General features: G+C 54.0%; 1 protein-coding gene across 10 annotated transcripts in view; it reads left to right on the top strand.

Moving 5' to 3' along the window:
* DLG3 (discs large MAGUK scaffold protein 3) overlaps window positions 1-27,962 on the top strand; it is a 78,890-nt gene that overhangs the window by 7,351 nt on the left and 43,577 nt on the right. For 5 of the 10 annotated variants that reach the window (XM_086756792.1, XM_086756794.1, XM_086756791.1 and 2 more), the window contains exons 3-4: window positions 3,290-3,438; window positions 5,033-5,188. In XM_086756792.1, coding sequence (XP_086612918.1) covers window positions 3,290-3,438; window positions 5,033-5,188 — 305 coding nt within the window. Of the gene's footprint in view, window positions 1-3,289; window positions 3,439-5,032; window positions 5,189-18,932; window positions 19,637-27,962 lie in introns of those variants that run through there. The other 5 variants (XM_086756799.1, XM_086756798.1, XM_086756795.1 and 2 more) reach the window with 3 other exon arrangements.

Below are 27,962 nucleotides of genomic sequence, written 5' to 3'. Positions count from 1 at the left end.
GCCTGGGAAGAGGGAGGGGTGAGGGGAGGTTATCTTGTTCTCTTTCTCATTATCCTGCTTTATTTTTAATAATAAGCTAATAGTTTTCCCCAAGTCGAGTCTGTTTTGCCTGTAACGGTAACTTTAAGGATTTCTCCCTGTCCTTATCTCAAGCCTTTTTTCTTATATTATCTCTCCCTATTCTCTTGGAGGGTGGGGGGAGTGAGAGAGAGACTGCGTAGTCTGGTCCCGATCGGGGCTAAACTGTGACACCTTATTAGATCCAGAGCGAACTTACACTGTCAAACAGAAATTGGGCTGTAAGGCAGAATATGCAGTATCATCTTTTGCTACCACAACATCCTCTTACTGAGGCTTTTCAGGTAGCACTGCTTTTAAAGTGCGCAGGTGAGGGAGACTTGTGTGCAACTTGTGATGCCCATAAGAAATTAAGGAAACCAGCATATATTTGAATTATCTTTTATGGCACATGCACATATGTCCTAAAATGTACTCCTGTCACAGCCATGCCCTTCTCTACCTGAACCCTGTCTCCCAATCCTGAAACTCCTCTAATCCCTGGCACCAGCAACGATTCCCTCTCCCAGCAAGCGTCTAAAATGTTCTGAGGGTTTCAGAGGTGGAGAGTGGCTGCTTCGGAAGACAAGCTTCCTGCTCTGCAGGCACTTTGCCAGCTTGGCTGCCCAAGACTGTGTTCCTGCAGCAGATGGGTGACAAACGGGGACGTCATCAGTGGTGCACCCCCGTGACAGGGTTGCTCAAATTCTGTTTTCATTTTTGCAAAGTTTTGTGCATGTAATCCATGCAGGCAGGAGCCCCTGCTATCCTGTTACACAATTACTATTTTTATAATCAGAGGGTTATATGTTTTTGCCTGAAAACAAAGTCCCATTTGTCCGGCTGTGTGTGCGATGACTAGTTGCCATGATCTCATGTCTGATTTGGGAGGGCTTTGGGGGCTGCCAGCAGCACGCTCAGCATGTGGGGGGCTGTGGAGAGGATGCCTCAGGTGCGGTGGGTGGATCTGGGGTCTCCCACTCTTCCTGTCATTGCCAGCTACCCCATTTCTCCTGGGGCACAGGACAGAGCCTGACAATGATGCATTGCAAAGCTGCAGCTCCGAAAGTGGCATCAACGCTGGGCAGTGGCTCGGGGCTCCCAGGACTTGGGTGGCTGCATGGCCTGGCTGGGCTCCCTGTGGGCACAAAGCTGCTCTGACAACAGCTGAGATTTATAGCAGCTTTTTTCCTGCGTCTGGGAGGTCACCAGGCAGCCCCTGAGAGCTGGATGATGGAGGTTGATGCTGTTCCCTGTCCCATCTACAAAATGGATGCACTGCTGTGGTGCGTGGGTATGTGGTTAGGCATAGGTAAAGGATGGAGACTTGCATCTGGGAGTGCAATCCTGCTTTGTGAAAGTCGCCCTGGGAAATAGCCTCGGGCAGTACTCAGCATCCCTGCTTACACTGCCCAGCACTCACCAGATTTCCTTTGGAAATCTTTATAAAGTGGGCACCTGTGGTGCCTCGGTGCAGCTTAGTTTCAGGTGAAGGGCTGGTGCAGCCTCTTCATCCCCGAGCTCCCAGGGAGTGCTGGGGGAATGGCCACAGCCCCCTTGAGCTGAGACCCACCGCTTGCCCTTGGGGTTGCTTGCAGGAGAGGGGCTCTCCAGCCCCTGCAGCAGACACAAATACAGAAAATTAACTCAGGCTCCTGAAGCAGCTTTCGCTGCTCCAAGTGCTTATTTATGCTGCCGTAACTTTCTGGCCCTGCTGAATCCACCAGGGTTCCTGCTTCCCAGGTGCTTGAAGTGATTTATTATTTTTTTATGCCATTTGCAAGGTGTGTACCAAACTCTTTTGGCCAACCTTTTGGAGCTTTACCTTTAGCCTGGCAACATTTTCCATCCTTTGTGTTTTTCTCATTTGGATGCAGCTTCAGTGGTTTAGATTAATGTCTTCTCACTTTTATAGCCTCCATTCCCCTGCCATCCAGCCTTGCTTTCCTTCCTCTTGGCTTTACAGGATCATTCAGCCAGATACTGTGCGTTTGCTCTGATGTGCCAGTGGGGTCTCCCTAAATAGGCTCAGTGCCTCCCACAAATATTTTACTCTCTTTGTTACCCCTTTCAGTTTCTTCTTTAAAAAAAAACTTCTCACTTTTGGTGTAGTTTCCTTTCTGAAACTAAACACTTCTGCAATGGGTATGTTGGCTTGCTCCTATGGAGGTGCTGGATCTGGAGGTCTGTGTCTGACCTTGCTCTGGGAGACAAGCTGGGGGCTACTGGGGGGCAGTGGCTGCCTGAGTGCATGGCAGTGCTTCCTTAGCAGGGAGCGAAGCCCACTGCAGCCCTGCTGCTCCCTGCAGTCCTCCCCGTATGAGTGGGAGAGGATAAAATGCTTCTGGCAGGGGTAGGAGAGGGTCTGGGCTCCCATGGCCCCTCTGCCCCCCAGGCAGCAGCTGTCGTCAGGTCCCACTGTCACCCCATAACTGTCTCTGGAGCAGTGAGGGCTGGGACACTGCATTTTCATGCTTCTCTCCATAGCCACTGTGATTTACAGCAGCAGGCTCAGGTCCTTGGAGCCCAGAGTGAGGATACTTGGCATCTGCTTGCAGCAGTGCGCAGGTAGAGTTGTGGCATGTGGAAAGAGGGAATTTATCGAGGAAGGAGCTTGGACATAATACAGCTGTAGCCATCAGCTTTAGAGCTTGTACACAGTGAGCCTGCTGTCCTAGTGCCCTGTGCCCTCTCTGCCTGTCCCTGTGGGATGGGAGTCCCTCTGTGGGCCAGGGGCACTGGGGAGCCACACTGGGGAGGGAAAATGGCAGCGTCAGGGCAGGCAGGAAGGGACTGCCTGGCACAGGAGGCTCCTTGGAGTAGAAGGGACATGGGACCACGCATAGGGCTGGCACAGCCTGGAGGAGAGCAGGACGGGGTGGTTTTATGATTGCTGCTGCTGAGTGCCATTTGCTCTTAGTCCCCGTGAGGTGTGTGGTCATTGCTCCGTGGAAATGCCCATGCCTTCCACAGCCATGAGGCACTGCCTGCTGAACCAGGTACCCCATTGCACTTCTTGCCTTGGGGGGGGGCATGGTGGGCAGCACGGCAAGCGTGGGAAGCCATCAGAGCCCTGTCCTAGCCTGTCACCTGGGTGCCAGTGTCTCACAGAGGGCTCAGACTTATGATGCTCTTGGGGCAGATCAGTGGGCACAGGTGCTGCACCCTACGCAGGACACTGGCATCAGGCTGCCTCCCTGGTCCTGTGGATGTTTCTTATGCTCTTTTGCAGATATCCATGAATTCTATGATTTCATGCTGCGCTCTGCGCCCCTACAACCTCTCTGCCTGGACGCACGTTGCAGCACAGCCAGGCAGCAGCATGGGGCCAGCGAGCCCAGCTCCACAGTCACATCTGGAGAGCCCCAAAACCTTCCCAAGGTAAGAGCTGCTCCAGCACGATGCTGTGGGGCCAGACCCTGCACGCTCCTGCACCGAGGGAGTGGCAAGGGGCACGAGAGGCTTCTGGCCACCACCAGCTCACATCCAGGGTGTTTCCACAACTCCACTGTCATAGCTTGTCTCATTAATGAGGCAACTTCTCTGGTTCACAAGTGTTAATTGAATTACTCCTAATGAAAATAGCTTCAGCTCCAGCTCTGGTTCCTGCTCTGCTGTTGCAGCTAGTTTTGTTGCTTCCATCTGACGCTGTCTCCCATGGAGGCTCTCTGATCTAGCCACCTCATGGGCTGCTTTTGATAACTGAAGTAGGTTGAGTCTTTCAAGTTTCCCTTTTCAGGATTTTTTCCCATCTCTCAGATAAATTCTGCCTCTGTTATTTGCATTCTATTAAATTTTCAACCACCTTTTAAAAGATACAGCACCAGGTGGGGAGGCAGGAATTGAGCAGTAGGGTCTCAGTTGTCCCAAAGTCAACAAGGTAAATAAAATTGCCTTGTGCCTTTGCAGGCCCTCTTCCCATCCCTCTATCACTGCCTTGTGCCCTGCCAAGGGATGCTGTGGGGTCTCCCTGAACTGGGGATACAGAAATGCAACAATTTGAGGAGGAGTCCTTTCAGTTAAACAATCCTGACAGATAAACACCATATTTCTGCCTTACAGACTGAACTGTCTTCCCTTCATATACCTGTGGGGACAACAAATCTGAGTGGCACACAGGGACAATGGAGCTGAACAATGTCTCCTAAAGAGGAACACTTTAAAGGAGTTTGATGATCAAGAACAAGGGGCACAAAACTGCCCACAATGAGTGCAGGGGATATTTGTGTCCCTCAGGAAGTGTTTTAGTCCATTTTTTTCTTGACCTCCTTCACATTGACAGTCACTCTAGCTAAAGGCAAAGCTGCAGATCTAGTGTGTGTTTATGAATGAATTTTTAGTGATGTTATACCATAGGGAGTGGGATCCGACTTTAGTTTTTTTGTGTCTCCTGTAGCCTTGATCTACCCACCAGTGAGCTCTGCTGGAAACAGCCGCCGGTCTCTGCAGCCAGGCGAGTCTGTGGGGCCCTGAGGAAATGCGACAGTTGATAAGGACATTTAAAAATGTGGGGAAGCAACCATGGGCCTGGTGCAGCTGGCGTGAGGGGTGCTTCTGCTCCCCCTGCAGTGCCCTGCGCACAGGGAGGACGAGCAAAGCAGCTGTTCTTGGGGCTTCCCTGTGCCCAACACAGCCCAAGCCCATTGACGCCATCAAATCCCACCTTCTTTCTCCAAAAAATGTGCTTGAGGTATCTTATGTTGCTGAAACATGAAATGCAAAAGGGAGCTGCCCCTGCCTGGCAGCGGGACAGCCCCAGAGTCCCCTTCACTGTCACCTGCAGTGACCCTGCTGCCCATCGGCCCAGTGCTGGGGCAGGCTGTCACGGTTGGTGGGATCACCGAAAGCAGTATGAGCCCCCTGCGTTGGGGGAAGATCATTTTGGCCCTTCCAGAAGCAGTGGGGGGCCCTGGAGGCAAGGGGCCTGGGAGCAGCTGGCGTGCCCTACCCGCATATACCCCGTATCTCATTTCAGGATCTGTCCCAGGATGGTGAGCAGAGGCTTCCCACAAGGGCTGGGAACAGCGTGCCAGGGACACCACCACGGCTGGTGAGGGTGACAGCACGGAGGACGGAAGCACTGGCCAGCGTCTGCAGCCTGGTGCTCAGCTCTCGCAGCGCCTTGCCCCAGGTGAGCCTCCATGCGCCCCACACTGTGTCCCACCCTGCCAACCCGGCCAGTGGCACAGCACTGGGGCTGTGTGCCCGTAGGACCACAGGGACAGTGCTAGGGAGGCATTTTCCTGCACTGGGGCTGGCAGTGTTTTCTCATGGCTGTTCTGGTGATGCTCAGGCTAGGAAATCTAGCAGTCACCTGTGCCAGGGGCTGGACAACACGAAAATCTTTCCCTTGCATTAGCACTTACCATGGCCTGATATCAGCCCTCAAGGCTCGGAGGGCAGGTGGATATGGCACAGAAATAAAGAGGCTGTGTGGAGCTGAAAATCCTCCCAGCCCTGTCTCTCTCGCCCCCAGCACTGGCACGCTCCCATATTGCAGATATCCATATTTTTTTTCTCTGAGCTCTTAAATGGCAGGTCCATTCCTCAGCTTACTGGGAGCTTTTCTCTGCTGTCTTATTTACTTGGAAACGCCGTTTATCTGGATGTGCATCATAAATCTCAGCTTCCTCTGGTGTGAATGCATCACTTGGGCTACATATTTGAGGGGAGTTTTAGGGACAAGCAAAGGGCAAAATGCACTTTTAGGAGGGATGAAGTGGCTGGGATGGATAGAGCTCACCACAGATTTAAAATTATATAACAATGTTGTTTTCCTTGGGATAGTTTGAAATAATGTTTGTTTACTGGGTCCAAGTCTTCTTTAATATTTTAAATACAAAAATTGCACTGCTTATTTTATCTCCTTTTAAAATGTTTCCCTTCTTATTCTGGACTGCAATAAAATGGGTAATGCCCCATTTTTTCCCCCTTACTGTTTAATTTCTCCTTTTCCTGTTGCTACTCTCTACATTTTCAAACATTCACCAAATCTTTACCAGTTTTGGAAAGGCAGGATGGTGGTTTTCTGAACATGACAGGAGGATGAGCTTGGCTGCCAGTCTCCATTCGCCAGCAGGAGGGAACCACAACCACAGATGGGGGAGTCACAGAGCAAAACTCATGAGGGATGAGAGCCTGAGCAGTCAGGAACAGTCACATTTTAATGGATTTTCTTCCTAACTGTCCCAGACTGTGGAGTGCAGCAGCTCTTGCATCCAGCCCCCAATGTCTGGCTGTGTTGCATTGTCTCCTTTAGTAGCAGTCACCTAGCTTTGACTTTAAGACTTCATGTGATGGGGGATGTGTCCCTAGCCTGGCTGGCCTGGTGGTTATTTAGCCCTCCTATTAAAAATCTACTCTTGACTGTTAGCCTGGATTTCTCTCAGTTTAGCTCCCAGCCCCAGGAAATTTTGCTGCCTTTGTTTGCTAGGATAAAGAACTGTGGCAATCAGAAATGTTCCCAACATGAAAGTATTTATAGATGCATCTAAGTTCCCTCTTAACTTTCCCTTAGATAAACTAAACAGATTGGCTTCTTCACTCACTCAGTGTGAGGCAGGTTGCTCCAGCCCTGAAATAATTCCTGTCATTCTATTCTGAAGCTTTTTTTAATTTTCAGCCTCCTCCTTTCCTAGCCTATGTTGGTACAGGTCAGGAGCCAGTCCTCAGTGCTGGGCACTGGCGCTTTCGGGGTCACCCATCTGCAGGGACCACAGCTGCAGGCCTGGAGTAGGGCCTCCCTAGAGGGAGGGAGCAGTGGGGACCCTGGTGGGCAAAACAGGGCTTCAGGAGGGCTGTGCTCTGGCAGGGCTCTCTCATCATCTGCAGCCTCTTTCATCCCAGAGGATGGCCACTTCACAGCCTGGCCACAGGCAGAGCAGGGCCCTGGAGCAGAAAAACTGTCAGGATGGTAGTGTTCAGTGCTGTGCTTAGCCATGCTGCCCGTAGTCCTGAAACGACTTTCTGTGGAGACCCAGCAGCTTTCCTGGAAACTGGGACCCATTGGTGACGGAGAGCTGCAGGCTCAAGCACTGCTCCTCTGTGGCAGCCCCTGTGTGGTGATATGGGGGCCTTTGACACAGCAGTGAGCCTGTTCCCTGAGATGTCATCTTCCTCGCTGAACACAGGCCTTGCTCTGGCAGAGCGGTAGCGTTTCCAGCAGTCCCTCACATCAGCGATTCAGACCATGACATGAGATCAGCCATACCAATGGACAGCAGGACAGGTCCTGCTTTGCATCCCTCAGTTGTGCACGAAGGCACTGAGGACACCTCAGCTCCTACCCAGCATCACCTCCCATGTCAGTTCTCAACTGCCCCAGGATGCAGGACAGCATGGGTTTCAGGAAAATACTTGAGATGGCAAATGGCACTTGGAAGAAACAAGGAAGTTTTTAAAATAGGTGATATTAAATGCCAGGGCGAGAGGGGACCAGCTGCAGGGCAGAGCAGCTGCCCCCCTGGTGCTGTCTGCCCAGGAACAACAGCTCTAGTGGACACCCTGCCACTGACAGAAGGCAAGATGATGAATTGTCTTGGCCTGTCTGAAGTAAGTGCAATTCTCTTATCGCATCCATCAATGTAAATAAGTTTTCTGTTGTTCTGGCTTTGTCCTCTTCCCTGCCTGCAGCTCTCCCCGGCGGTGATGGCAGAGCAAAAGCCACCGTAACCTGCTTTAGCCAGGAAAATGCATGAGAAATAAATTGCCTCTCTGTACAAATGCTTCCAGGAATAGGAAATTTTATGTCTGCTGGCAAGGATGTGTGTGCGCTCCAAGTAGCCCTGAAGTGTGCAAATGGCTGCTGAAAAAGAAGTGGGACAGGTAAATACAGCAGCAATGTGTGCTTCCTGATGGTGACGCTTAGTGGGCTGAAAGCATTCCTCCATGGAAAAGTGGTGTTCAGCCCTCAATGGGGCAAGAGCAAAGGGACTCGGCCAGCTGAAGAACCCTATTGAGGTGCTCAGAGGCACAGTCCTGCCTGAGTAGGGCGTGTTGCAATAAGACAAGGAGTAATGGTTTTAAAATAGTGGGGGGTAGATTTAGATTGGAAATTAGGAAAAAATTTTTCACAATGCGAGTTATAGAACACTGGAACAGGTTGCCCAGAAAGGTGGTGGAGGCCCCATCCCTGGAAGCGTTCAAGGCCAGGCTGGATGAGGCTCTGAGCCATCTGATCTAGTCAGGGATGTCCCTGCTCCTTGCAGGGGGGTTGGACTGGATGACCTTTGAAGGTCCCTTCCAACCCTAACCATTCTATGATTCTATGATTCTATGAGCTCTGGGGTTTGTGAGGTTTTATTTGCCAAATTCTCCATTTCATCCTTTCCCTGAGCCCCATGGTTGCCTTAGCAAGGCTGCTCAGGGCTTGTGTGCATCTGCATCAGGAAGACCCACGAGGACACTCCCTTGGCTTGTGCCACTCGCCTGCGCTCACAGGCTGGCAGGAAGGCTGCTTCTCTCGGTAAACGCCATTCTTATCCTCCATGCGGGGAGCAGAGAGCCGCCAGCTGTAAATATAAATGAAAGAGGAACAATGCCACTGATGAGCAGAAACTCTGCGCCTGGAAGGAAGCGCTGCTCTTCCCCTGCCAGCCTCTCCTGCCTCCCAGCATGGCTCTGTAGCCACTCTGACTTCATCCCTGTCATCATGCCAGCACGGTGCAGCCACTCCCGCAGTCACCTGCCCGTGCATCCCAGCCTCCTGCCTGCCTGCCAAAGGTTTCATTGCTTCGCTGCCCGACGCCAATGCCACAGCTCTGTCCTTGCTCAGCTCAACAGCTGACACTGAGCAACAGCAGGTCTTAACGTGATGGAGAGAGAGAGTGAGACTGCTTCAGAGGACAGACATTCCAAGCAGGCTCCAAAATCGCTGGTGAACAGGAAACTTCGCAGGCTGAGTGTGTAGGACGCTGCTGAGCAATGTGCCAGGTGCGGGCTGTGCTTCAGCCCTGCTAGGCTGAGGCCAAAAATGTCCCCTTCCCTCCCTGCATCCCAGGGAGGACACAGCCCAGCTCCGCAGAAACACCCTGACAAGACGGTAGGGGCCCTCCCTGGCACTGAAGAAGATGCATTTGTCTGCCCTATAACCCAGAACTTAAGTGCCAAAAGGGTTCGTGGAGCTCCCTGGGGATTTGGAAGAGAAAGGCAGGCTGTGCCACCAGCATGGCGACCAGCTGTCTGCTTCCCCCATCCTTCTCTCAAGTGCTTTTTCCTCTTTCCGGATTTGCCTTTGGCCAAAGAGAAGGGTGTTCCCATGCTCTGCACCTTTGCCTGGCGGGAGCGGCTCTGGGCTAGGCATCCACAGCGAGTCGGGATGGGACTGGTGTGCGACAGATGGTGCAGCTGCAGAAATGCCCACTGCGAGCTCCCCACTCCTCCCTGCCCTGGCTGCAGCCCCACCACTCTTCATCTCTCCGCAAGGTGTGTGAGAGGGGAAGCACCATGTAGCCATTTACTATTGTGAGGAACATCAGGGAAATTAAGCAGGTCTCTGATATGGGCAATTGTCTGGCAATGAGTGCAGCCCCACCAAGAATCCCACTATGAGGTTGCTTGGTTGCATATGCCCTGCTGTCCACACTGCCCCATTTCCTCTCTGTGGGCTGGCTGGGTAGGCAGCTGAAGCCATCGCTGCAGGCCAGACTGGCCACTGCTTTATCTCAGCTTGAGCCCACCAGTGTCAGTCCTGCAACTCCAAAATCCTGCGAAGTGGCTAATGCTTGAGCAATGGGAGCAGAGGAGCAATGAGCTCCCAGAGGGACTCCCCCTCCCCATTGCATCCTCATGCACCTTTGAGAACATGTTTAATTTTAGGAGAAGCAGAGAAGAAAAGTGGCAACCTACAGCCCAGAGGCCCTGGTTGCTGCCCTGGTGTCATTTGAGCCACTTTGTGCCTGAAGGTCACTTCAGGGCTCTGCATTCAGATGCTTTTCAGCAGTTTTTTGTTTCAACACTACAGACACAGGCTCAAAAGCCAAAGTGCTGAAGACAAGAGGGTGTCTGTCTGAAGTAACACGCTCAGACTGAACCATACATCAGCCCTGCACAGCATGGACACCCGGCTGGGCAGCCGGCTGCCTGTGTTCCAAGGATGCTGCTGCTCAAAACGGGGTCAGCACAGGCTGTGTCAGTAACAGCTCTCACTTCAGTGGATGTTTTGGGGTTGAATGGCCTCAGCTTTACTAGAGGCTCTTGCTATTCCTGCTGCGGAGATGAACAAGGAGATGCTTAGACCTCAATTAGCTCAATATACAGCTTCAGCAAAGGATGAAGAAATCAGTAGGGCCACCAGGCTGTCAGACCAAAGGCTCATGCATGGCCACCTGTTCCTACTCTATTTGGGGACTTTCTGTATAAACCCAGGGGTAAAAGGAAGCTCCTCAGCAGACCCCAAGACTCTTCTGGCTGCACCGTGCAAGAAAGCCCTGCCAGACTTAGGGGTGGTTGTTGATCCACCCATTCATCCAAGTCGTTGTCACTGTTTCGAGGTTATTTTGTGATGGTGTAAATGCGTGCAGTGCTCCCTGTGCAGTGGCAGAAAGGGGACAGTGAGGGGGAGGCTTTGTGGAGTCCCCACAGACAACCATGCTCCAGAGTCATCCAGACAAGCCTGGAGTCAATCCATCCTCCCTCTAGATTAATGCTCTGGCTTCATTTGCCTGCACCTAGTGCACATGTCTGCACGTCCCCAGGGGAGCACAGCTGCTGGGGCAACTTGCACACTGAGATTCACACTGATGGGTTTCCTGCAGAGCTCTGAAAGCAAGAACTGAGACTGTTCACAGGCATCTCAGTGGGATGGGGACTGAAGAGGGGCAAGCCCTACCAGTGCCTTGGCCAGGAGCTCCATGAGCCACTGCGCTGTCCCCGCTGGGTCCCTGTCTGCTTTGCTCATCGAGTTTCCAAAATGAGCTGGTTCAGGGTCCCCACAGCAGCACCCAGGTCCCTCCTTTCCTTATTTGCCTTATCAGGTGGCTGACCACATTCCTGCTGCAACCAAAGGGAAGCGCTGGAGCCTGTCTCCCATAGCACAAACCAACCAGGGGCTCTCAAAGTGCTGAGCCTCTGTGCCTACACAGTACGGGATGTGCCGCCCCAACCTCCTCTCATCCACACCCTGCTCCCCCTCACAGCCACCCCAGCATCTTGGAAGGCTGAGAATAAATCTCCTGGATGCATTTCTGCAAAAAAAATGTGCTCTCCTCACCATTTTTTAAAGGAACAAACCAAGCTTGAAGGCAGAGCCTGGCAGGCCAGCTGCTTTCTATCTGGAGCGCTGGAGCTGAGGGAACGTCGCTGCATCTTAATGGCATCCATTATCCTCAGCATTGGTAGGAGCTAGCGGAATTGCAGGGGAAGGATGATAGTGGATGAGTGCAGGTTTGGGCATCGTCCCTCTTGTGAATGCAAGTGTGAGCCCTCTGAAAGGCGCCCGCTGCTGTATGCAGCCTCCTCTTGCTTTGATCTGCCTGCTGTGGTGGGGTTAGACCATGTGTGGCTGCAGCAGTGTGAGCGTTTCAAGCCAACCTCGTGCTCTGCTGCAGCAAGTGAGGGTTTGCTCCAGGGCCGCGCCCACTGGAGCCCTGCAGCCTGCAAGTACAAAGCATCTTGCAGGAGCTTTGCTGGCATTGCATCTAAAAACTATTCCAAGTATTGAGACTCAGGCAAAGGCCTCCTGTGGCTTATGGCCTAGATAACTCTCAGGGCTGGCACCACTCAGGCACACCAGCATCTGTGCCCAAAGCACTGGGACAGAGAGAATCGTGCCTGGCCGACATCATTCCCCCAGCCTCACAACCAGGTTCCCACCTGCACATGTCCAGGAAACGTGGCATCCTGCCAGGCTGTCCCCCAGCCTTTTTAAGGGGTATTTTTAGACCAGATCATTTCACAGCCAGGGCTACACCTGGCAGAAGGAGCTGTGGCAGAGCAAACGAGAGGGCACTGACTGCGCTGAGGTGCAATGGGAAGACCCAGGCTGGTCCTGGAGCAGGATTCATTGCCGAAGCCCGGGGTGAGCTCTGCCTGCAGCTTTGCAAGCATGTTGCAGTCCCATTGCTGCGCTTTCCATTCCCGCTCCCTTGGCACATACCGCACTCCCCTCTGTGCGGTGGTAGATTTTGTGTAGCAGAATCTCATGGGCTGTTTTTGCGGGGAGGTTGTGTAAGGTTTGGGGCTCCACTGCTGTGGGAGCACTCCTGTACTACTGCTCTGTTCAGAATAAGAGCATGGTGATGAAACTGCTCTCCCACCTGCCAGCTCTCACTGCACCGCGGCTCACTGGCAGAGCTCACGGCCTGGCTTCCTTCGGGGTGAAACTCAACCCACTGATGCACCCTGGGTCCTGTGGATGCCCAGTCCCTGGGACCCAACCATCCCTGGTCCAAACCAAGCCCTGAAGCCAGGGTGAGGGAGGCAGCATGTCATCCCTCAACATCATCAGTCACTCAGGGCTTGTGTGGCTGGTATGTCACTCCTGAGGAACACATGTGTATGGGTGTGCCTGTGCCTCGGGAACACCTGCTCACTCGACGGCTGGGACCCGGTTTGAAGGTCACCTCGGGGCTTCCGAAACGGTCATGTCTTCTAGTGGCGCACAGACGGCAGACGGGACAGGCGGGTGGCGACGGTGCGCCTTTAAGAGAGGCCCGTGAGCCGGCTGCGGCCCTGCAGTGCGGGCGCTGATTGGTCGAGAGGCCGGCAGGCGGGCCGGGGGCGGAGACAGCCATTCAGAAACTTCCGAGCAGCGCTCTCTCTCTTAAAGGGAGCAGGGTAGCGGTGGCTGGAGGGCCAGGGTCTTCCGGGCATGGGTCTCTGTGCCCCGCGGGTGCCCGGGGCTCCCAGGAACGCCAGCATTCATTTTTTACTCCGATGTTGGACAGGTTCCTACGCTGGAAAGCGTGTACTGGGGCAGCACAGGCTGGATAAGGCACCAGTATCCCTGCAAGCCACTGGCTGGAGGCAATGGGAGCTGCTGAATGGGCATTGCTCCGTCTGGAAGGGGCAGATTGGAGCAGGGCTGGCCAGGCAAAAGAGAGAAAGTGTGGACGCACAGAGCCCCCTTTCTTGTCCCCCACGAGTGGGAATAATCGAGGAAAGGGCATCCCAGGGCACTGGATGTGGGGAAAGGTCCCTCTGGGTGGGTCTGTGCTGCCCAAGGCAGCCCCAGATCTGAGCAAAGCAGTGCTGAGCCCTTGCAGTGCTTTAGGAGCCGCGTGTTGACCCATTTCAAGGATGGGACTGGTTCCTGCAGGGATGGCTCCTGGCAGAGAGTCCACAAGAGCTTACTTGTGGGGCTTTGTGAGCCCAGGGAGACATCGGCTTAGGCAGGGCTGGCCAGGAGACCTCCAACAGCTGTGTACAGCACGAGCAGGGTGTGTTTGGCTGCTGCTCAAGTGTGCAAGCACAGCCAGGGACAGTTTGGGCCTAGTGAAAGATACAGGGAAACAGGATGTCTGGTGGGGTCACACTAGGCACAACCTGCTGGAGATCAAGGTATAGGACCGAAAAAAATCAACCAGTTCTCTTAAAGACATGAGACTTTGAAATACCTCACTCTGACTCTGACTTAGAGTGGTGAAGTTGTGCTCTGGTCACATTTTCCAATCTCGCCTCTGCTCCATCAGGCTGGAAATATGCTGTATTCCAAAGGAAATGAGGCACACATAAGGACTGGGCACTCACAGACTACACGACATGGCAGTGCTGTAATTGCCATGCCCATGCAGCAGCAGGGATCCTGGCTTGCACCCAGGGACGTGCTGCAGGAAGGCAGCCCTTGGCCAGCCCATGCTTCAAGTGCTTCAGCACAAGGCAGGAGCCTCTCTCCTGGGTGATGGGGAGAGCGGCTGTGGGCATTGTGAGGCTGTCAGGAAATCCATAAAGCCTGCTGCCGTTGATTGCTGTTAAACAGAGCCTCCAGGCTCTCTTTTACAGGGAGGAAGCCTGGCCTCTACTTAGGGACTTGCCACAGGTCTCCATCGCTCCTTTCCCCTGCCAGCGGAGCCATGGAAAACATTTAGTTGGCCGTAATTTCAATTGCAGAAAGCAGCCAGTGGTGTTTATTGAAGACCCTTGCGCCACTGCTGCCACAAGTGAGGATATAGGAACTGTGTAGTGGCACTGGGCAACACATCAGGGATCATTAAGAGAATAAAAATGGTTTTGCCCTGAAGGAGAATAATTTCTTTGGCAACTGCCCTGAGAGCACTGAGAGTTGTCAGTCCCTTGGTATACCTGGTTATTATTACCCCAGCTGCACATTTCCCGACGTGAATTGCTGCCTATGGCAGGGAGGGAGAGTTTCAGTGTGAGATGTTAATTATCCTGCCCCTTCCCACTCATCCATGGCTGCACAAACCCTCCAGCGCTCACAGGCACCCGTTTGGCCGCTAGCTGTGCAGCTCTGCAGAGTTCAAGTTTCATCTGACAAGCCGTAGACACAGCAAACTGCAAATCCCTGCTGGATAGGGGTCTGTAGTAGTGCTAAAGGACTGAGCTGAGTTCAGCTGGTCACTCACTTTGCTGCTCATCTCCCTGTAGCCGGCTCCCCCCGGCACATTTACCTCGCAGTGCTCCTTGCCCCTCGCTCTCAGCTGGGAGGCTGAGGACCCTGCTGCCTCCCCTGCCCTTTGGACATTGGGTAGCTTTTGGCAGGTGACTGCAGTTGAGAAAGATGCCTCCTCCATGCAAAACTGTCCTCCACATCCTTCCCCAGCATTACAAAGATGAAACCTTCCATATCTGCATCCAGGCTCAGAGCTAATGTGTGGCTTTGGTTCCCCTGGCTGGACCCAGCTCCCACTTGGTCTAAAGGCAAGGATCAGTGTGATGGTGCTCATGTGACCATCATCTCTGCAAGGAGCTGGCTGTCTTCAGCCTGCCCCACCTTCTGCTCCTAGAAAGGCTGTAGGTGCAACAAACCCCCAGCTCCTGGTCCCTCACACTTGCCTTCCTCTTCTCACAGGACTTCATGTGAGAGGAAGGAAGCAACAACAGGGGCTGAAATGCTGGCAACACCAGATAAAACCTAGTTCTGTGCCGCCTTCATGTCGTGTAAATAGCACTATCTCTGAGGATTTCTTGACACTTTGCTGAAATTAGCACCTGTAAAAAGAGCAGCTGCCAAAGCTGAATTTAAATAAGACAGGCAGGCTTCTAGTAGGAAGAGGGTAGAGGATGAGAGAGCTCTTGCTTTCCTTGAATTACTTCCCTACATGAAGGCACTTATCTGGAAATCAGCTCCCAGCTCCTTTAGCCTTGCTCAGTGCCCACATCACTAGGACAAGATGCCCACAGCTGTCTGAAGGTGCTGGACACTGTGCCTGCCCTGCCAGACCCAAGTCTGGGCACTTCAGTGCAGGTGCACGTACCGTTTGGGCTCCTGCACTGCCACTCCCAGTAGCCAAAACACTGCTACTCACTGCAGAAAGCTGGAGAAGTGTGGGATGCAGATACCCCTGGCCAGCTGGCCCTTGCCTTCTCTTGAGCTCGGTAACATGTCCCAAGCCCCACACCGTATGAGGGAATGTTGCAAGCAGGCAGCAGCAACCAGGGATATTTTTTTTTTCCTTTTAACTGGGGCTAACACACGGTGCATGCAGTTCACTACAAATTAGTAGGAATTAAACAGCTCTCGTGCCAGCTAAAATGGGACATGTGGGTTTTCAGAAGCAAAGCTGCAAGTGAGGAGGAAAGGGCTCTGTCAGAGCTGCAGCAACTGAGGCTGAAGGCCCCTCCACTTGCAGGTGGTGATGAGGCGCTAAGAGATACAGAGCTGGGGGAAGCAGCAGCAGGTTTTAGATTGTGAAGCCATCCTTGAATTTGAGAGCTGAGTGGGGTAGAGGTGGGGTAGAGGCAGCAATGATGGGCTGGGGGCAAGGATGTTTCCCATGTGGGGATGCCCATTGCATGCACAGCTGCCCCATCTGCAGGGGCTGCCAGAGACGGAGCAGGGAAAGGACCAGAGACCTTCCTTGTGGAGGACACACTCCAGTCTGCCATGGAGGGGGCAGGGGGGGAAATCAAATACTTCTCTTAATTGTGCACTCAGCTCCTTATTAAAGCATTTTTCTGTAATAGGTCTCATGCTTTGCTTTTGCACTTCCCCCTAAGTGAATACCCATGTCCCTGCCTGCCCCCAGCACAGGACTGAGGGAAGGGAAGAGATGTGTCTGGAGCAGGGCAGGTGTCAGGGTTACAGAGTCCGCGTGTGCCCTTTCCCAGTGCTCTCCTCCCATCCAAGTCAGCTTCTTTCAGATATGGATCTCCTACCTGACCTTGGCCCAAAGATGGCTTTGGTGCAGGCTCATGGTAGTGGAGACCCTCTCCTTGCTGGGTGACCAGTGAGTCTCTGCAGACTGCACAGTCCCTGCAGCCGAACCATGCCATCCTGAGGTGGGAACTGCAATGGGAGGGAGGTTTGCAGCTGGGCTGGAGCAGTAATTAGTTATGGTTGTTACAGGTTCTGGGCACATCTCGTTGATGAAGTGAGTCAGGTCTCAGAGGTGCCACACGGTGGGTATCTAAGATGGACTTCATATCCTTTTACTCTCATGCAAGAGACCCTGGCCACCTGCGTGTTTCTACAAGGCTTATTGCTCTGCTTTGATGCAGCAATCTCCTACCTCACCTTCATTCCTGCCCCAGTCCCTCCCCTTGTTCCCACCTCTGCCTTCACTGCTGCAAGATGCCCTCTCCACATGGATGGCATCCCCCAGCCCCCTGATCCACACTGGCTATGGAGGAGGTACAGGAGCTCCTCAGCCCAGCACCCGCCTGCACAGCCAGCACTGTGTGCTCTGGGAGGTGGCAGAAGGAGCAGTAGAAAATGTGGAGATGCTCTTAATTTCTTAAAGCCTGAAGTGTAAAGTTCTTTGTTAATGCCAGCACTGCATTATTTCCTTCCATGCACACATACACAGTTTTTCACTGATAAAAATAACTCTGAACAAGTTTGCTTTGCATACAGGTATCCAATCCTTCCTTGCCTTAGTGAGTGCCTGGGGTCTGCAGCATCCCATGGCACTGAGCTCTGCAAGGCAGAAGCACTTTCTTACATGCAGCCTCTGGCTTCACCTTGCTGTGAATTTCGGTCTTTGGGTCAGTGCCACCAGTGCACCCAGTCACATAACTGACTGATTGTCAGCGAGAGCTTCTGGGACCAGCAGGGTGAGGCTCACCTGTGGAGCTCTTTCTGAGGGCTCAGCAGCAGTGCTGTGCTCGGCCACTTGAGGCCAACATGGCAGGCTCTCTCGACTTGCTTGTCCAGAAACATGATGATTGTCCTAAGCTGGGGAAATTTCCGTGTTACGAATCTGAATCACAACACCACTCCATGGCATGAAGCAGGGAGCAGCACGTGATCGTAGCATCCATCCTGTGATGGAGGTAACCTGGGAAGCCCAGAGGCAACGAGGCGCAAGCAGTGCTGGAGAGGACAGGCTCTGCACTGCTCAGTGGGGACCACGAGGCTTGGGGATAACACGGATCCTGATTACGGGGTGTCTTCTGTTCCCTCCCCTTTGCCCAGAAGCAACTATTTAACTTGATCACTTGGAAGCAATCACTGCAAGAGCACCTCTGTCCATGGTGGTCAAGTGCAGAAGTAATTTTGTATTGCAGCTTAAAGAGCTAAAGAATGAAGGCATGGGCAGGGGCGTTCTTCTCACCAGCCATCACACACTTTCTCTTCCCACAGCCCTGCTTGTGAGCAGGGCCATTATTGTGCTGGCTGCATGAGGCAGCAAGGAGCCTGCAGATCTTGCAGCTTGAGTTGAGGTGTGGAACCACCATGTCCTGTGGCTCAGCTTGTGGGCCCTTTCCACTTCTACCTCATTCCTTTACCCATATCCTGCAAGAGCCCTGTTGTGCACCTTTCATTGCTCCTCTATGTATTTCTGTACCATTTCTTCAAATAATTCTTCACCCACCCTTATGTTTATTACAACCCTTAAACATCAGGAGGCTGGGTTCAGGTTCTAACTGGTCAGATGTTGGGTTTTTGTAATGTTTCTTCTTTCTACCCTTCCATTTGTCTGGGTGACTCTCTTCCAAACTCCTTCCAGTCTGGCACTTTTGTGCAAGAGGTGAGGGACTGCCTGAGCCACACTGGGAGCTGCGCCCTTGCCCTGTCACACCAGCAGGTGTTTCTGCTCTGCTTTTACCATCCCCTGATCGTAGAATAGAATAGAATCAGGGAATCATAAAATGGTTAAGGTTGGAAGGGACCATTAAAGGCCATCTAGTCCAACCCCCCCGCAAGGAGCAGGGACATCTCCAACCAGATCGGGTTGCTCATAAAAGCCCTTGGGGTTTCTACAACACCAACGCACCTGTGGCTCACTGGGCACTGGCAGCACCCCAGGGTGCTGTGCTGGAGTGCGCGGTAACATTTCCAGCAAGGCAGGGGTGAGAGCTGATGTGGGGATGCGACAGTGATGATGCCGCCGGGCTGCTCATCATCGTTCGGATCTGGAAAAACAACTCCATGCTTCGGCGCAGCTCGCAGCTGATGCGAAGCCTCTCGGCGTCAACCGCCGCGCTGGCAGGGCTCCCCGCCCCCGTGCGGGGGCGGGAGGAGCAGAGCTGCCCGGTGCGGGGCCGGGGTGGGGACAGCGGGGAGTTTCTGTTCCTCCGGGGTTCAACCAGCGCGGACCGCCGGGGAGCAGCGGCGGGGGCGCGCGCAGAGCCCCGAGGTCCACCACCCGGAAACTCTCCTTGCCCACGGGGGCGACCGGCTCCCCCGGCTGCCCCGCGCTCACCGCCGGGGCGGAGCGCAGCGCGGGGACTCCGGCGGCGCGGATTGGCCGCCGCTGGCGGGGCGGGGAGTGGGATGCTTCGCGCCGCCGCAGGTGCTGCGCTCTGCGCTCCTGATCTGTCCGGCGCCGCATCGGGCCGAGCCGAGCCGAGCCGAGCCGAACCGGATCGGGTTGAGCCGCCCCATGCAGCGGAGCTGGGCGGAGCTGCTGCCCCGTGCTCCGTGTCGGGAGCGGCGCCGGGACTGAGCGGAGCGGCGGGCGATGCCGCGGCGCGCCCCCGCTGAGATCACCGCGCTGTAAACCGATCCCCCACCTTTCCTCCTCCGCCCGCTCCCGCCCGTGGGGCCGGGGACGCCGAGCGAACGAGGAGGCGGCAGGCGCGGTTTGCGCGGGGTTGGGGCCGCGGCCGCCCCTCGAGCATCCCTCCCTCCTCCCTCCGCGCCGCCTCCCTCCCTCCCTCCCTCCCTCCCTGCCGGCTCTATGGTGTGAGGGCAGCGATGCACAAGCACCACCACTGCTGCAAGTGCCCCGAGTGCTACGAGGTGACGCGGATGGCGGCCCTGCGGCGAATGGAGCCCCCCTCCTACGGCGAGTGGCAACACGAGCAGTACGGGTACGGCGGGTACGGCTCGCAGACCCTGCCCGCGCCCGGGGGGACTGCCCCCACCACCCGCGGCAAAGCCAAGCAGGGGCCCTCCGTCCGCGACCCCGCCGCTCTAAAGCCGCCGCCGCCGGGGAAGAATGCGCCCAAGGTGAACGGTAGCGGCCCGGGCTGGTGGCCCGAGTGCACGTGTTCAAGCCGCGACTGGTACGAGCAGGTACGGGCCAGCGCCGGGGCAGTGGGTTCCTGGTGCGGGACTAGGCGGGCAGCTGGCGGGGGGTAATCCGAGGAGACCGGCGGGATCGTGGCGGGGTGCGGCTTTGCCCCCACGGCGTCGCAGGCGGCCAGAGTGGGTGCTGGCGTCGCTGGGGCTGGGCGCCAGCCTGGTTGTGCTTGGCTGTCACCATCACTCAGGGCTGGGTGCCGGCATCACCCAGGTTGGCATCACCATCGCTCGGGCTGTCTGCCGGCATCACCCAGGTTGGCATTGCTGTCGCTTGGTCCTGCTCGGCGTAGGAGCTCTGCATTGGAGCAGCCTCCCCGAGATGAAGTGAGACCGACTGGGTCTCGTTTGGCACAAGGCGGGCGACGGGCGTGATGTTTTTCAGACACCTCACCCGAGGTCCTCACCTGTTGCCTGAAGCCCTGGCAGTGTCGAGGGCGTCCCATCATACTGTGTTTAGTAGCACGGGGCATACTGCCCACCAGGCAGCTTCGTGGGCTCACGGTGCCGCTTGCTAGCAATCCCAAACTGGCACCCGCTCTCCCTTGAGTTGTGGTTTTCTCGCTCTGCTCCTATGTCCCTGCTCCCTGAGATTATTATGTAACCCTGCTCTGGTCACTGGCATGCTGTGTGCATTCTGCCCCATTTCACTGCCTCCATTTCTTCCCACATACATTCATTTTATTAGTGTTCTCCTCCAGGACTCATTCTCAGGCTGTGTCTCTCTTTCTGCCCTAAATGGAGAAACCAGTCTTGTTTTGAACCTACAAGCCAGCTTAGAAAATGGTTGGATCTGTTTGCAAAGCATTAAAATGGAGGCTAGACCCTGCCTGGAAAACAATTTACCCTGCTTTAGAGAAAGTCGTTTCAGTTTGCTTCTTCTGCCTCTTTCATTCATTATCTTCAAACCTTACATGATTTCTTATTGATCCTTCTAATTGTTATTTTAAGACACTGTAGCAGGCAGATACACAAGAATCAATGGGAATTCTCTCCTCCTTTCCCCCTGTTCTTCCCTTCCCCTGTTTTTTCTTCGTTACTGCCTGTCTGTAGCTCTGGTTGAAATAATTAGATTCAAAGCTGATATGCTCAGATGATGTTTACAGAAAGCACCCAAAACCCCAGCCACCTTCCTATCATCCTGGTCCTGCTTTCTGTCTCTTTCACTGCCATTCTGTGCATCAAAATCAGCCTTGGCTGTCTCTCGCCTGCTGATTCCTGGCAAGCATTCTTCCATCTTTCCTTCACTGTCTCTTTCCTTCCCTCTATAAAAAGCAGCAAGCTCGGGGAGCTGGGTAGGAGCAGGGAACTGAAGCATGTCTGCTCCCTCCTTTCCACTCCTGCTTGCATGGCAAGTCTGACCCAGGGTTCCTGGTAAGGCGATTGTGCGCAGGCTGGGGAGGAAGCGATACCAACTGCATTGCTGTCATGGCAGGCTGGGCAGGGGAGCCTTTCATGTTTTCGCAATGGTGGAAGAGAAATCATTGTCTCTTTGTGGTGCTGCCATGGAGCTCAGGGGCTTGAGCTGCTCTGCAAGTCCACATTGGGAATCTCTGCCCAGCCTTAGCCTTTCTGAAGACTGGAAAAAAAAAAATAAAAATCAAAAGCTCCTCACAGCATTGCAAGCGATAGAGGACGACAGTGTGTGAGACTACGTGAGCATAGTGGGGTCTGCATGTAGAATATGACGCGTGTGGTATGTTGTGGTATGCGTGCTGCCGGTGTCAGAGCAGGCAGGATTGCTCCCTGGTGTGTAGCAAATGTGTGCAATGAGTAAAGCTTTGCAGCAAGTACCTCCGAAATGTTCCCCTTCCGATCTGAGGGTGCAAAGTGCCTGAGCCATTCAGGAATCCATGTTCTTCCCAGCCCAGTGGTGGGCAAAGAGACAAAAGGTGGTAAAATGGAAACAGCTGGGCATGGCTTGTGCCCACACAGATGGGTTTGGCTATGGGAGGCCAGGAGATGTTGGGCTTTGGGTAGATGTGGTTGGATATGGCGGAGGAGGTGAGGAGGCAGCCTCTGCATCCTCGGGAGCCTTGGTAAAGGCAGGGCTGCCATTTTTCAAGGCTGCCCCTTTAAATGAGCTCCCTGTCCTTGGAAGTACTTCCAGCAGCAGAGGTTGGAAGGAGAGTGCAGGCCAGGAGGCTTCCCCAGGAAAGCAGGGATCTGTTCACTTCCCTGGGAGCTTTACTGTCTCATTTAAGCCTTTTTTCTCGCCTTGTTTCTTCACGCAAGCAGAGGAGAGTCCGCACTGCCTGCGCGTGCTGGAGCGGCCCTGTGCGCAGATGCTCTGACATCAGAAACGTGCTCACAGTTGCATATGGTGGGGCATGTTCTCTGACGTCATGTGTACACACAGACCCTGTGTGCAGCTCTATGGCATGTGAGATGTGCCTACATGGCACAGTCCCAGCATAAACCCACACCTCCTCCCACCTCCAGTGCCCTGTTGGTTCTCTCCTCCTGCCTCTCCCCTTCTCTAGGACACAAATTAGCTTGCTCAGGCAATGCCAGTAACCCCTAATCCTGACTGTAGGGAGGGAGGAAGTCTCGGAACTCTGGGTTCTCATTTCTTTTTGCTTTGCTTTTTTTCTCCCCTCTGAGATCTCTTGCATTTCTTCTCCCTTATCTCTCCACGTTCCCTGTTCATTAGTCCCCTCTCCCTGTGCTTGCTGTCATTGATGTCCTCCGTTGTTCCCATCGCTGTCTCTCTGACCAGCCCTGTGCCCTCCTTATCCCCATTTGCTTGCTGGTGGGGGACTTGAGTCCTCCCCTGCCAGACTGGGGTGAGAGGACTCCTGGCTTTGGGGGATGGAATGGCAGCATGATCCAGGGAAGCATCCCTGATGCGCAGTGCTGGAGGAGCAGGGCACTCAGATCCCTCCTCTCCCCTGCGTAGTGATGCCTGCAGGTCCTCAAGAGAGGAGTGCTGAGCTGCCCAGCTGTGGCCATGCCTGAGCCCCTTCTTCAGTGCTGAGGATCCAGCATCAGCCACCATCTTTCCCTCCCACGGGGAAGGTCCAGCCCTGTGGCTTAGTTCACCCTGAGGTCCCTGATGCCGGGTACAGTAGCCGGAGCAGGGCCTCCTTGAGGCTCCCAAGGGTCTCACTAGTATTTTTGTGTGCGTTTGGAGTGGCTGAGGTGTGACTCCCTGAACACCTGTCAGTGGCCAGAGCACACTGGCCTTGCGTGGGCCCCCCGACAGAGGTGTTTCATGGTCAGGCAGGTGGAGGAGGGGGACAGATCCTCCCTGCCTGTCTTCGGCAGTGAGTGTTTCACCAAAGGCAGTGTTTTTTCACACATAAACATTGCTTGTTATTGTTCCTCTCATGCACTGGGAAATTACCTTGGGTAGGAGGGCATAGGGTGGCACATGTTGGCAGAAGTGCCAGCCTTTGCTGAGCCTTCGAGTGCTGCTGGATCTGGGGCTTCTGGCTCTTGGGCCATGGGTGGTGGGGGGAGGAAAGACCCTTGGGGAGGCCATAGGGGTCCAGGCAGAGTTTCTGAGCAGTGGGCAGGCATGGCTGGAAGGAAGGAGGGAGAGCACCGAGGGGCTGGGTGGGAAGCCAAACGCGAGTTGCTTCGTGGGAAATGGCTGAAGCCCCACATGTTCCCTGGGGAGATGCGAGGGAGGGTGAGAGGAACAGGGTGCCGGGGACACAGAGGCAGTGGAGGTGGTGAGGTTGGCAGGGTGATGTTGCTATGGCTACTCCTGTGCTATTCATAGAAGAAATTAGCTAAATCTTTGCACTGAAAGGTGGAGGAGGAGAGAGGAGGAAGGCGTTCTCCATGTTTGGAGAGAAGGAGAGAAGCCAAAACAGGAAGGGGGTGAAGTTTTCGTCATTCCTCTCTGCCTGCACCTTGGAGGGGCATTTGGGGGAAGCAGGGCTGCCTGACCTGCCCAGCACTGGCAGGGCGCAGGAGGACGTGGGCAGAGAGGAGCCATCCTGTGGGAAAGCCCCCCCGCAGAGCGTCCACACAGGACCCTGCATGGCAGGACGAGCTCTGCATTGTGCCAGGAGCACAGGAGACATCCTTTTAATTAAAAGACAGCTGATCTGTGAAAGGTATTTTTGGCAATCTAAATGTAGATACAACTGTAGTGAAACGTGCCCTTCACATCTGGCTCCATTGCTGAACACAGTGCTTGTCTGTTCCTGACCCCAGCTGCCTGCTTGCTGGTGGTCCCCCTGCTCTCCCTCCACCTCCAGCATCTCTTCCAGCATGTCCTCCTGCCAGCCAAAGTCTCAGGAGGGTCTTCCCTCTCCACCACTCCTGATCGCACTCCACTCCCTCGTTGTAAGAGTTTGATTCCCATCCCACAGACCTGTTTGTCACCTTACTCACGATATGTAAATCTGCATGTCTGTTCCTAATATATCTCCCTCCATCTGATTTCACCTCTCAGCAGGTTTCCTGGGCATCTCTGTCTGGTGATCTTGCCGTCATCACCCAGTTGAGTTGCTATAACTAGGTGCTGAGCTGCTCTCCTTCCCCAAAACCCAGCCTTGTGCCCGCCCTCTGCCCCTTGCCCTGTGGACCCAGGAGGCAGCCGATGTTTCTGATGGTCTTGACCTTCCTTTCCCACTGCCGACTGGAGCCAAGGCCCAGTTATTGCTTTATAAAGTCATTCCCCCTCCCTATGTGTCTCCTGGGGAAACTTATGCCTTAATAGCCAGATGCTGGGTGAGCTTCTTCCCCTTGCCCACCCCAGAGCATCCCAGGTCCTGCTGTCACCCATCCCCTGGACCAGGCTGAGGAGGGTCAGATATTCTCGGTGCTCCTTCCCAAAACATATCAAATTCATTTAGGAGTGGATAGCTGTCTCCTTGGTTTCTTTATTCACCTGTAAGACTTTTTCCCCCTTCCCTTGAGCATGTGAATCCCTCAGACAGGGGCCGTGCTCTTATGCTTGCTCACCCTTCTGACACATCCCATGAATACGGTAAGGGATAATGTTGGAATTAAAGAGAGGAGTTGAAGGACTGAGCTTAGCTCCTCTCCGGCAGGATTACCAACCACTGCCTGCCAGCCAGCCCAGATGCTCAGACCGGAGCCTTGGAGCTGCACCTCACTGCTGGTTTTGGGGTGTTGAGCTGCTGGAGGGACCCTGGGAGCAGCACAGGGAGAGGCACTGGAGCTGGTGTCCAAACTGGCCATAATAGAGATGTAGCTGCTGCTGCAGAGGCAGTGTCTGAAGCCGCATAGGTGGGAGAGACCTCATCAACACAACGTGTAGAAGAAGAGGAAAGTACCCACCAAAAACAAGATGATGTGGCCCTGCTGTGTGGCTGAGGAGGAGGAGAGCATGTTGGTGAGGCAACCAGGGCCAAGCACGAGCAGGTTTCAGCAGGGATGTAGCCAATGTGGAGGAGGTGGCTCCTCAAGAAGAATCTGCGGGTGGCAGGAAGACCTTCAGCCTCTACCACAGCAGCACCTGCCCTCACCTCTGCTGGAGGGATGCTCCCTGCGCCCCCATGGCTGCACTTTCCACCTGGTTCTTCCCCCATGTTTTTGGGTGTTACATGGCTAGGACCTGTCTGAGCCTGGTCCTGACCACTGCCCAGGATTTGGCAGGGATCTGCTGGCTGTCCTCAGGGTGTGCTCAAGGGAGGAGCGGTACCAGAGGCCCCATCCAGGTACCCTGGGTGCAGAGATGGATGAGCCTCTCTGAGGTGGAAGTGAAGCAGAAGTCATCGCCATCCCTGGAGAGTTGCCTCATCCGACTGAGCCCCTCAGCGTGTCGGGTGTGTCGTATGCTGTGATAGGAGGAGAGGAGCTTCCACTCCTTCCTTTGCTGCAAATGCTCATTTAGAGAGAGGAAGTCATTAAGACTAATCAGGCCATAATCAGCCGTGGCTATGTGCCAGGCACCTGCTGTGCATATGCAGGATCCTCTCCGAGGGGACCGTGGTCTCTGGGTCCCAGGGGAGAGCAGGTCCAGCAATAGTCTGCGCTGGGGCACGAGGAGTTTGGTATACTTGGGCCTGCCATCCCAAACCCCGTGCGCTGGCAGAAGGGACGGTGTGTCTCTGGCTCAGCATCACAGCTGTGATTTGGGAATGGGTGTAACCCTTGCTGTAAGGTCGTGCCAGCGCTGCGGGTGCAATGGGCTGTGCTAATGCTCACAGCTGGTTTTAGCACATGCAAAGATGAGATGATACTGGGATCCCTCAAGGGCCCTCATTGCAAATCCAACAATGTGCTATGAACACGTATCAGGGACTTGGAGATGAAAACTTTTAATACAGCGTTTAACAAGTTCAGAATACCTGAATTTGAAATGAAGTTCACAGTTTAGCCTGCAGAAGCTCACTTTGATGGGGTTTGCACTCAGAGAGTGCACTTATTTTGGGGGACATGTAGCGTTTCAGAGCACACTGGACCAGGCCCGAAATACCCTCTTGTCACCTTTGTGTTAACTGAAATTTAGTTTGAGGCTCTGTTAATAGATCTTGGTTTGCTTTTGTCCCACAGAAACATTGTAACTAGATGTGCACTGGAACTTAATGAAGAGAAGAAAACAGGGTATTTGAATCCCAGGGACCAAACAAATCTTTATTTTAACACTGTCTGTTATTCAATCTTCTTTTTCTGTCCCCTGTACATATATATTTGTCTGAGAGGAGGAAAAAAGAACATGAGTCTTTCAGATGATGATAAAATTGACTCAATTCCTTTTTTCACATGAAGAATTATTTGGTACCACCAGATCACAGGGAAGCTACCGGAGCCCAGCACCTCTGCAAATTGGGTCACTTATTTTAGTGGGCTCAGCCTGGAACAGGATGTCTAACTTTCAAGAATGAACACGCTGGCATTAGTGGTTTCTAAATGGAAACTTAGACTCCACAGAGTCTGTTGGGGAAAGCTTTCTTGCGTCCCCACTGAGTGAAGACTTTTTCCTGTCCCTATTTAAGCTTGCTTTTTTTTTTTTTTTTTAAAAAAAAAAAAGCCACCAAAACAAGGATTAAACCCTTAGTAGCTGCTTGTGTTCGCACTACACTTTGGGCACTTCATCGGCTTTGCCAAAGATCCTGGTGAGCACAGACCTTTCAAGTCCTGCATTCCCTGTTTCTGGATGGCCACAGTGCATTGAGCCAGTGCTGAGGTGCAGCAGTGGGGCAGGGCCTCTGCCACCGCTGCCCCAGAGCCTGCTCATGCTGCTGAAACGGCCCAGCTCCGATGTCCCCCAGAGTCAGCCTGGAGAGGAGGGCTGCTCTCGCCCACGGGTTACTATGCTGGCTGGGACCTGAGCACCGGGGCATGGGCAGCAGCTGGTGCCTGGCTAGCTGACGCCAACACAGGGCGTCTGGGCACCCACAAGCTCCATAGTCGGCACTGGCCGACTACGTCATTTATGCCATGTTTCGAGTTGTGCAGAAGGAAGTCATTAGGCTCAGTCTGTCACAGCCCTTCATGTGGGCACACTGTCAGGTGGCGTGTGCACCCAAACGATGTCAGCCAACAGGACGCTTTTGCACTCTGTGAGAAGAAATGCAAAGAGAGTTATTTTATCCAGCCCAGTTAAAGAGAAAGGAGTCATCTCTGGCCATGAAATTTTTCAGCCAGCTCTCCCTCGGGGCTCAGCAGCCCTCTGACACTCCCAAGCACGTGGTTCTGGCCATGGTGTAATGAGCCCATGAAGGCAAAAAGAGGTGAGCACAAGGAGCTGTGAGAAGGGGACCAGCCTCTGGCTGCAGTGTGGTACCTCTCCCCTTGAGAAGGGAAGGGACAGGAAAGCCAAAGCATGGATTTGGTATTGAGATACAGGAAAAGCCTTGCATCTTGGGGGCCAACTGGAAGCAAGGCTTCCGTTTGGGAAGAGATGTGCTGTGGTCTGTGAAGTGGCTTTCCTGGGCAAGCCAAGGGGGTCTGTAAGTGTGCAGACATTGGAGTGGCTCAGAGCAGCCTGGAGGGATGGTGCCAGCACCTCTTTGCTCCAGGTACCTGCCCTCTGGCAGGGACAGAGCCGGGGCTTGAGCCTCAGGAGCAGGTTTCTGTCCTGCCTCAACCTCAGAAGTGCCCACAGGTTGCTGTGGAGGAGCTGTGTCATCTTGGATGCTTTGGGAGGTGATGTTTTTGGCAGCTCCATGTTGGGCTCTGGATTGGTACAGGAGTCAGCCCCAGCATTGGGAAAACCAGTATCTGTGCAAAGAACAGGGAAGTCTGGCGCAAAGCAGATGAGTGTGTCAGTGCTTATCAGGATGAGTGGCAGTGAGTGCAAGCTCACCATGTGTGCAGTGCTGGCAGGACCTTTGTTCGCTCCTGTGAAATTAATTCATTAGCTTGGTGCAAACGCACTCGTCTCCGCAGCAGG

Source organism: Chlamydotis macqueenii, chromosome 11 (assembly GCF_036417535.1).
Source record: "Chlamydotis macqueenii isolate bChlMac1 chromosome 11, bChlMac1.mat, whole genome shotgun sequence".
Lineage (NCBI taxonomy): Eukaryota > Metazoa > Chordata > Aves > Otidiformes > Otididae > Chlamydotis > Chlamydotis macqueenii.
Note: the sequence above shows the minus strand (reverse complement) of the source record. Positions and strands in the feature narration are given on the sequence as shown.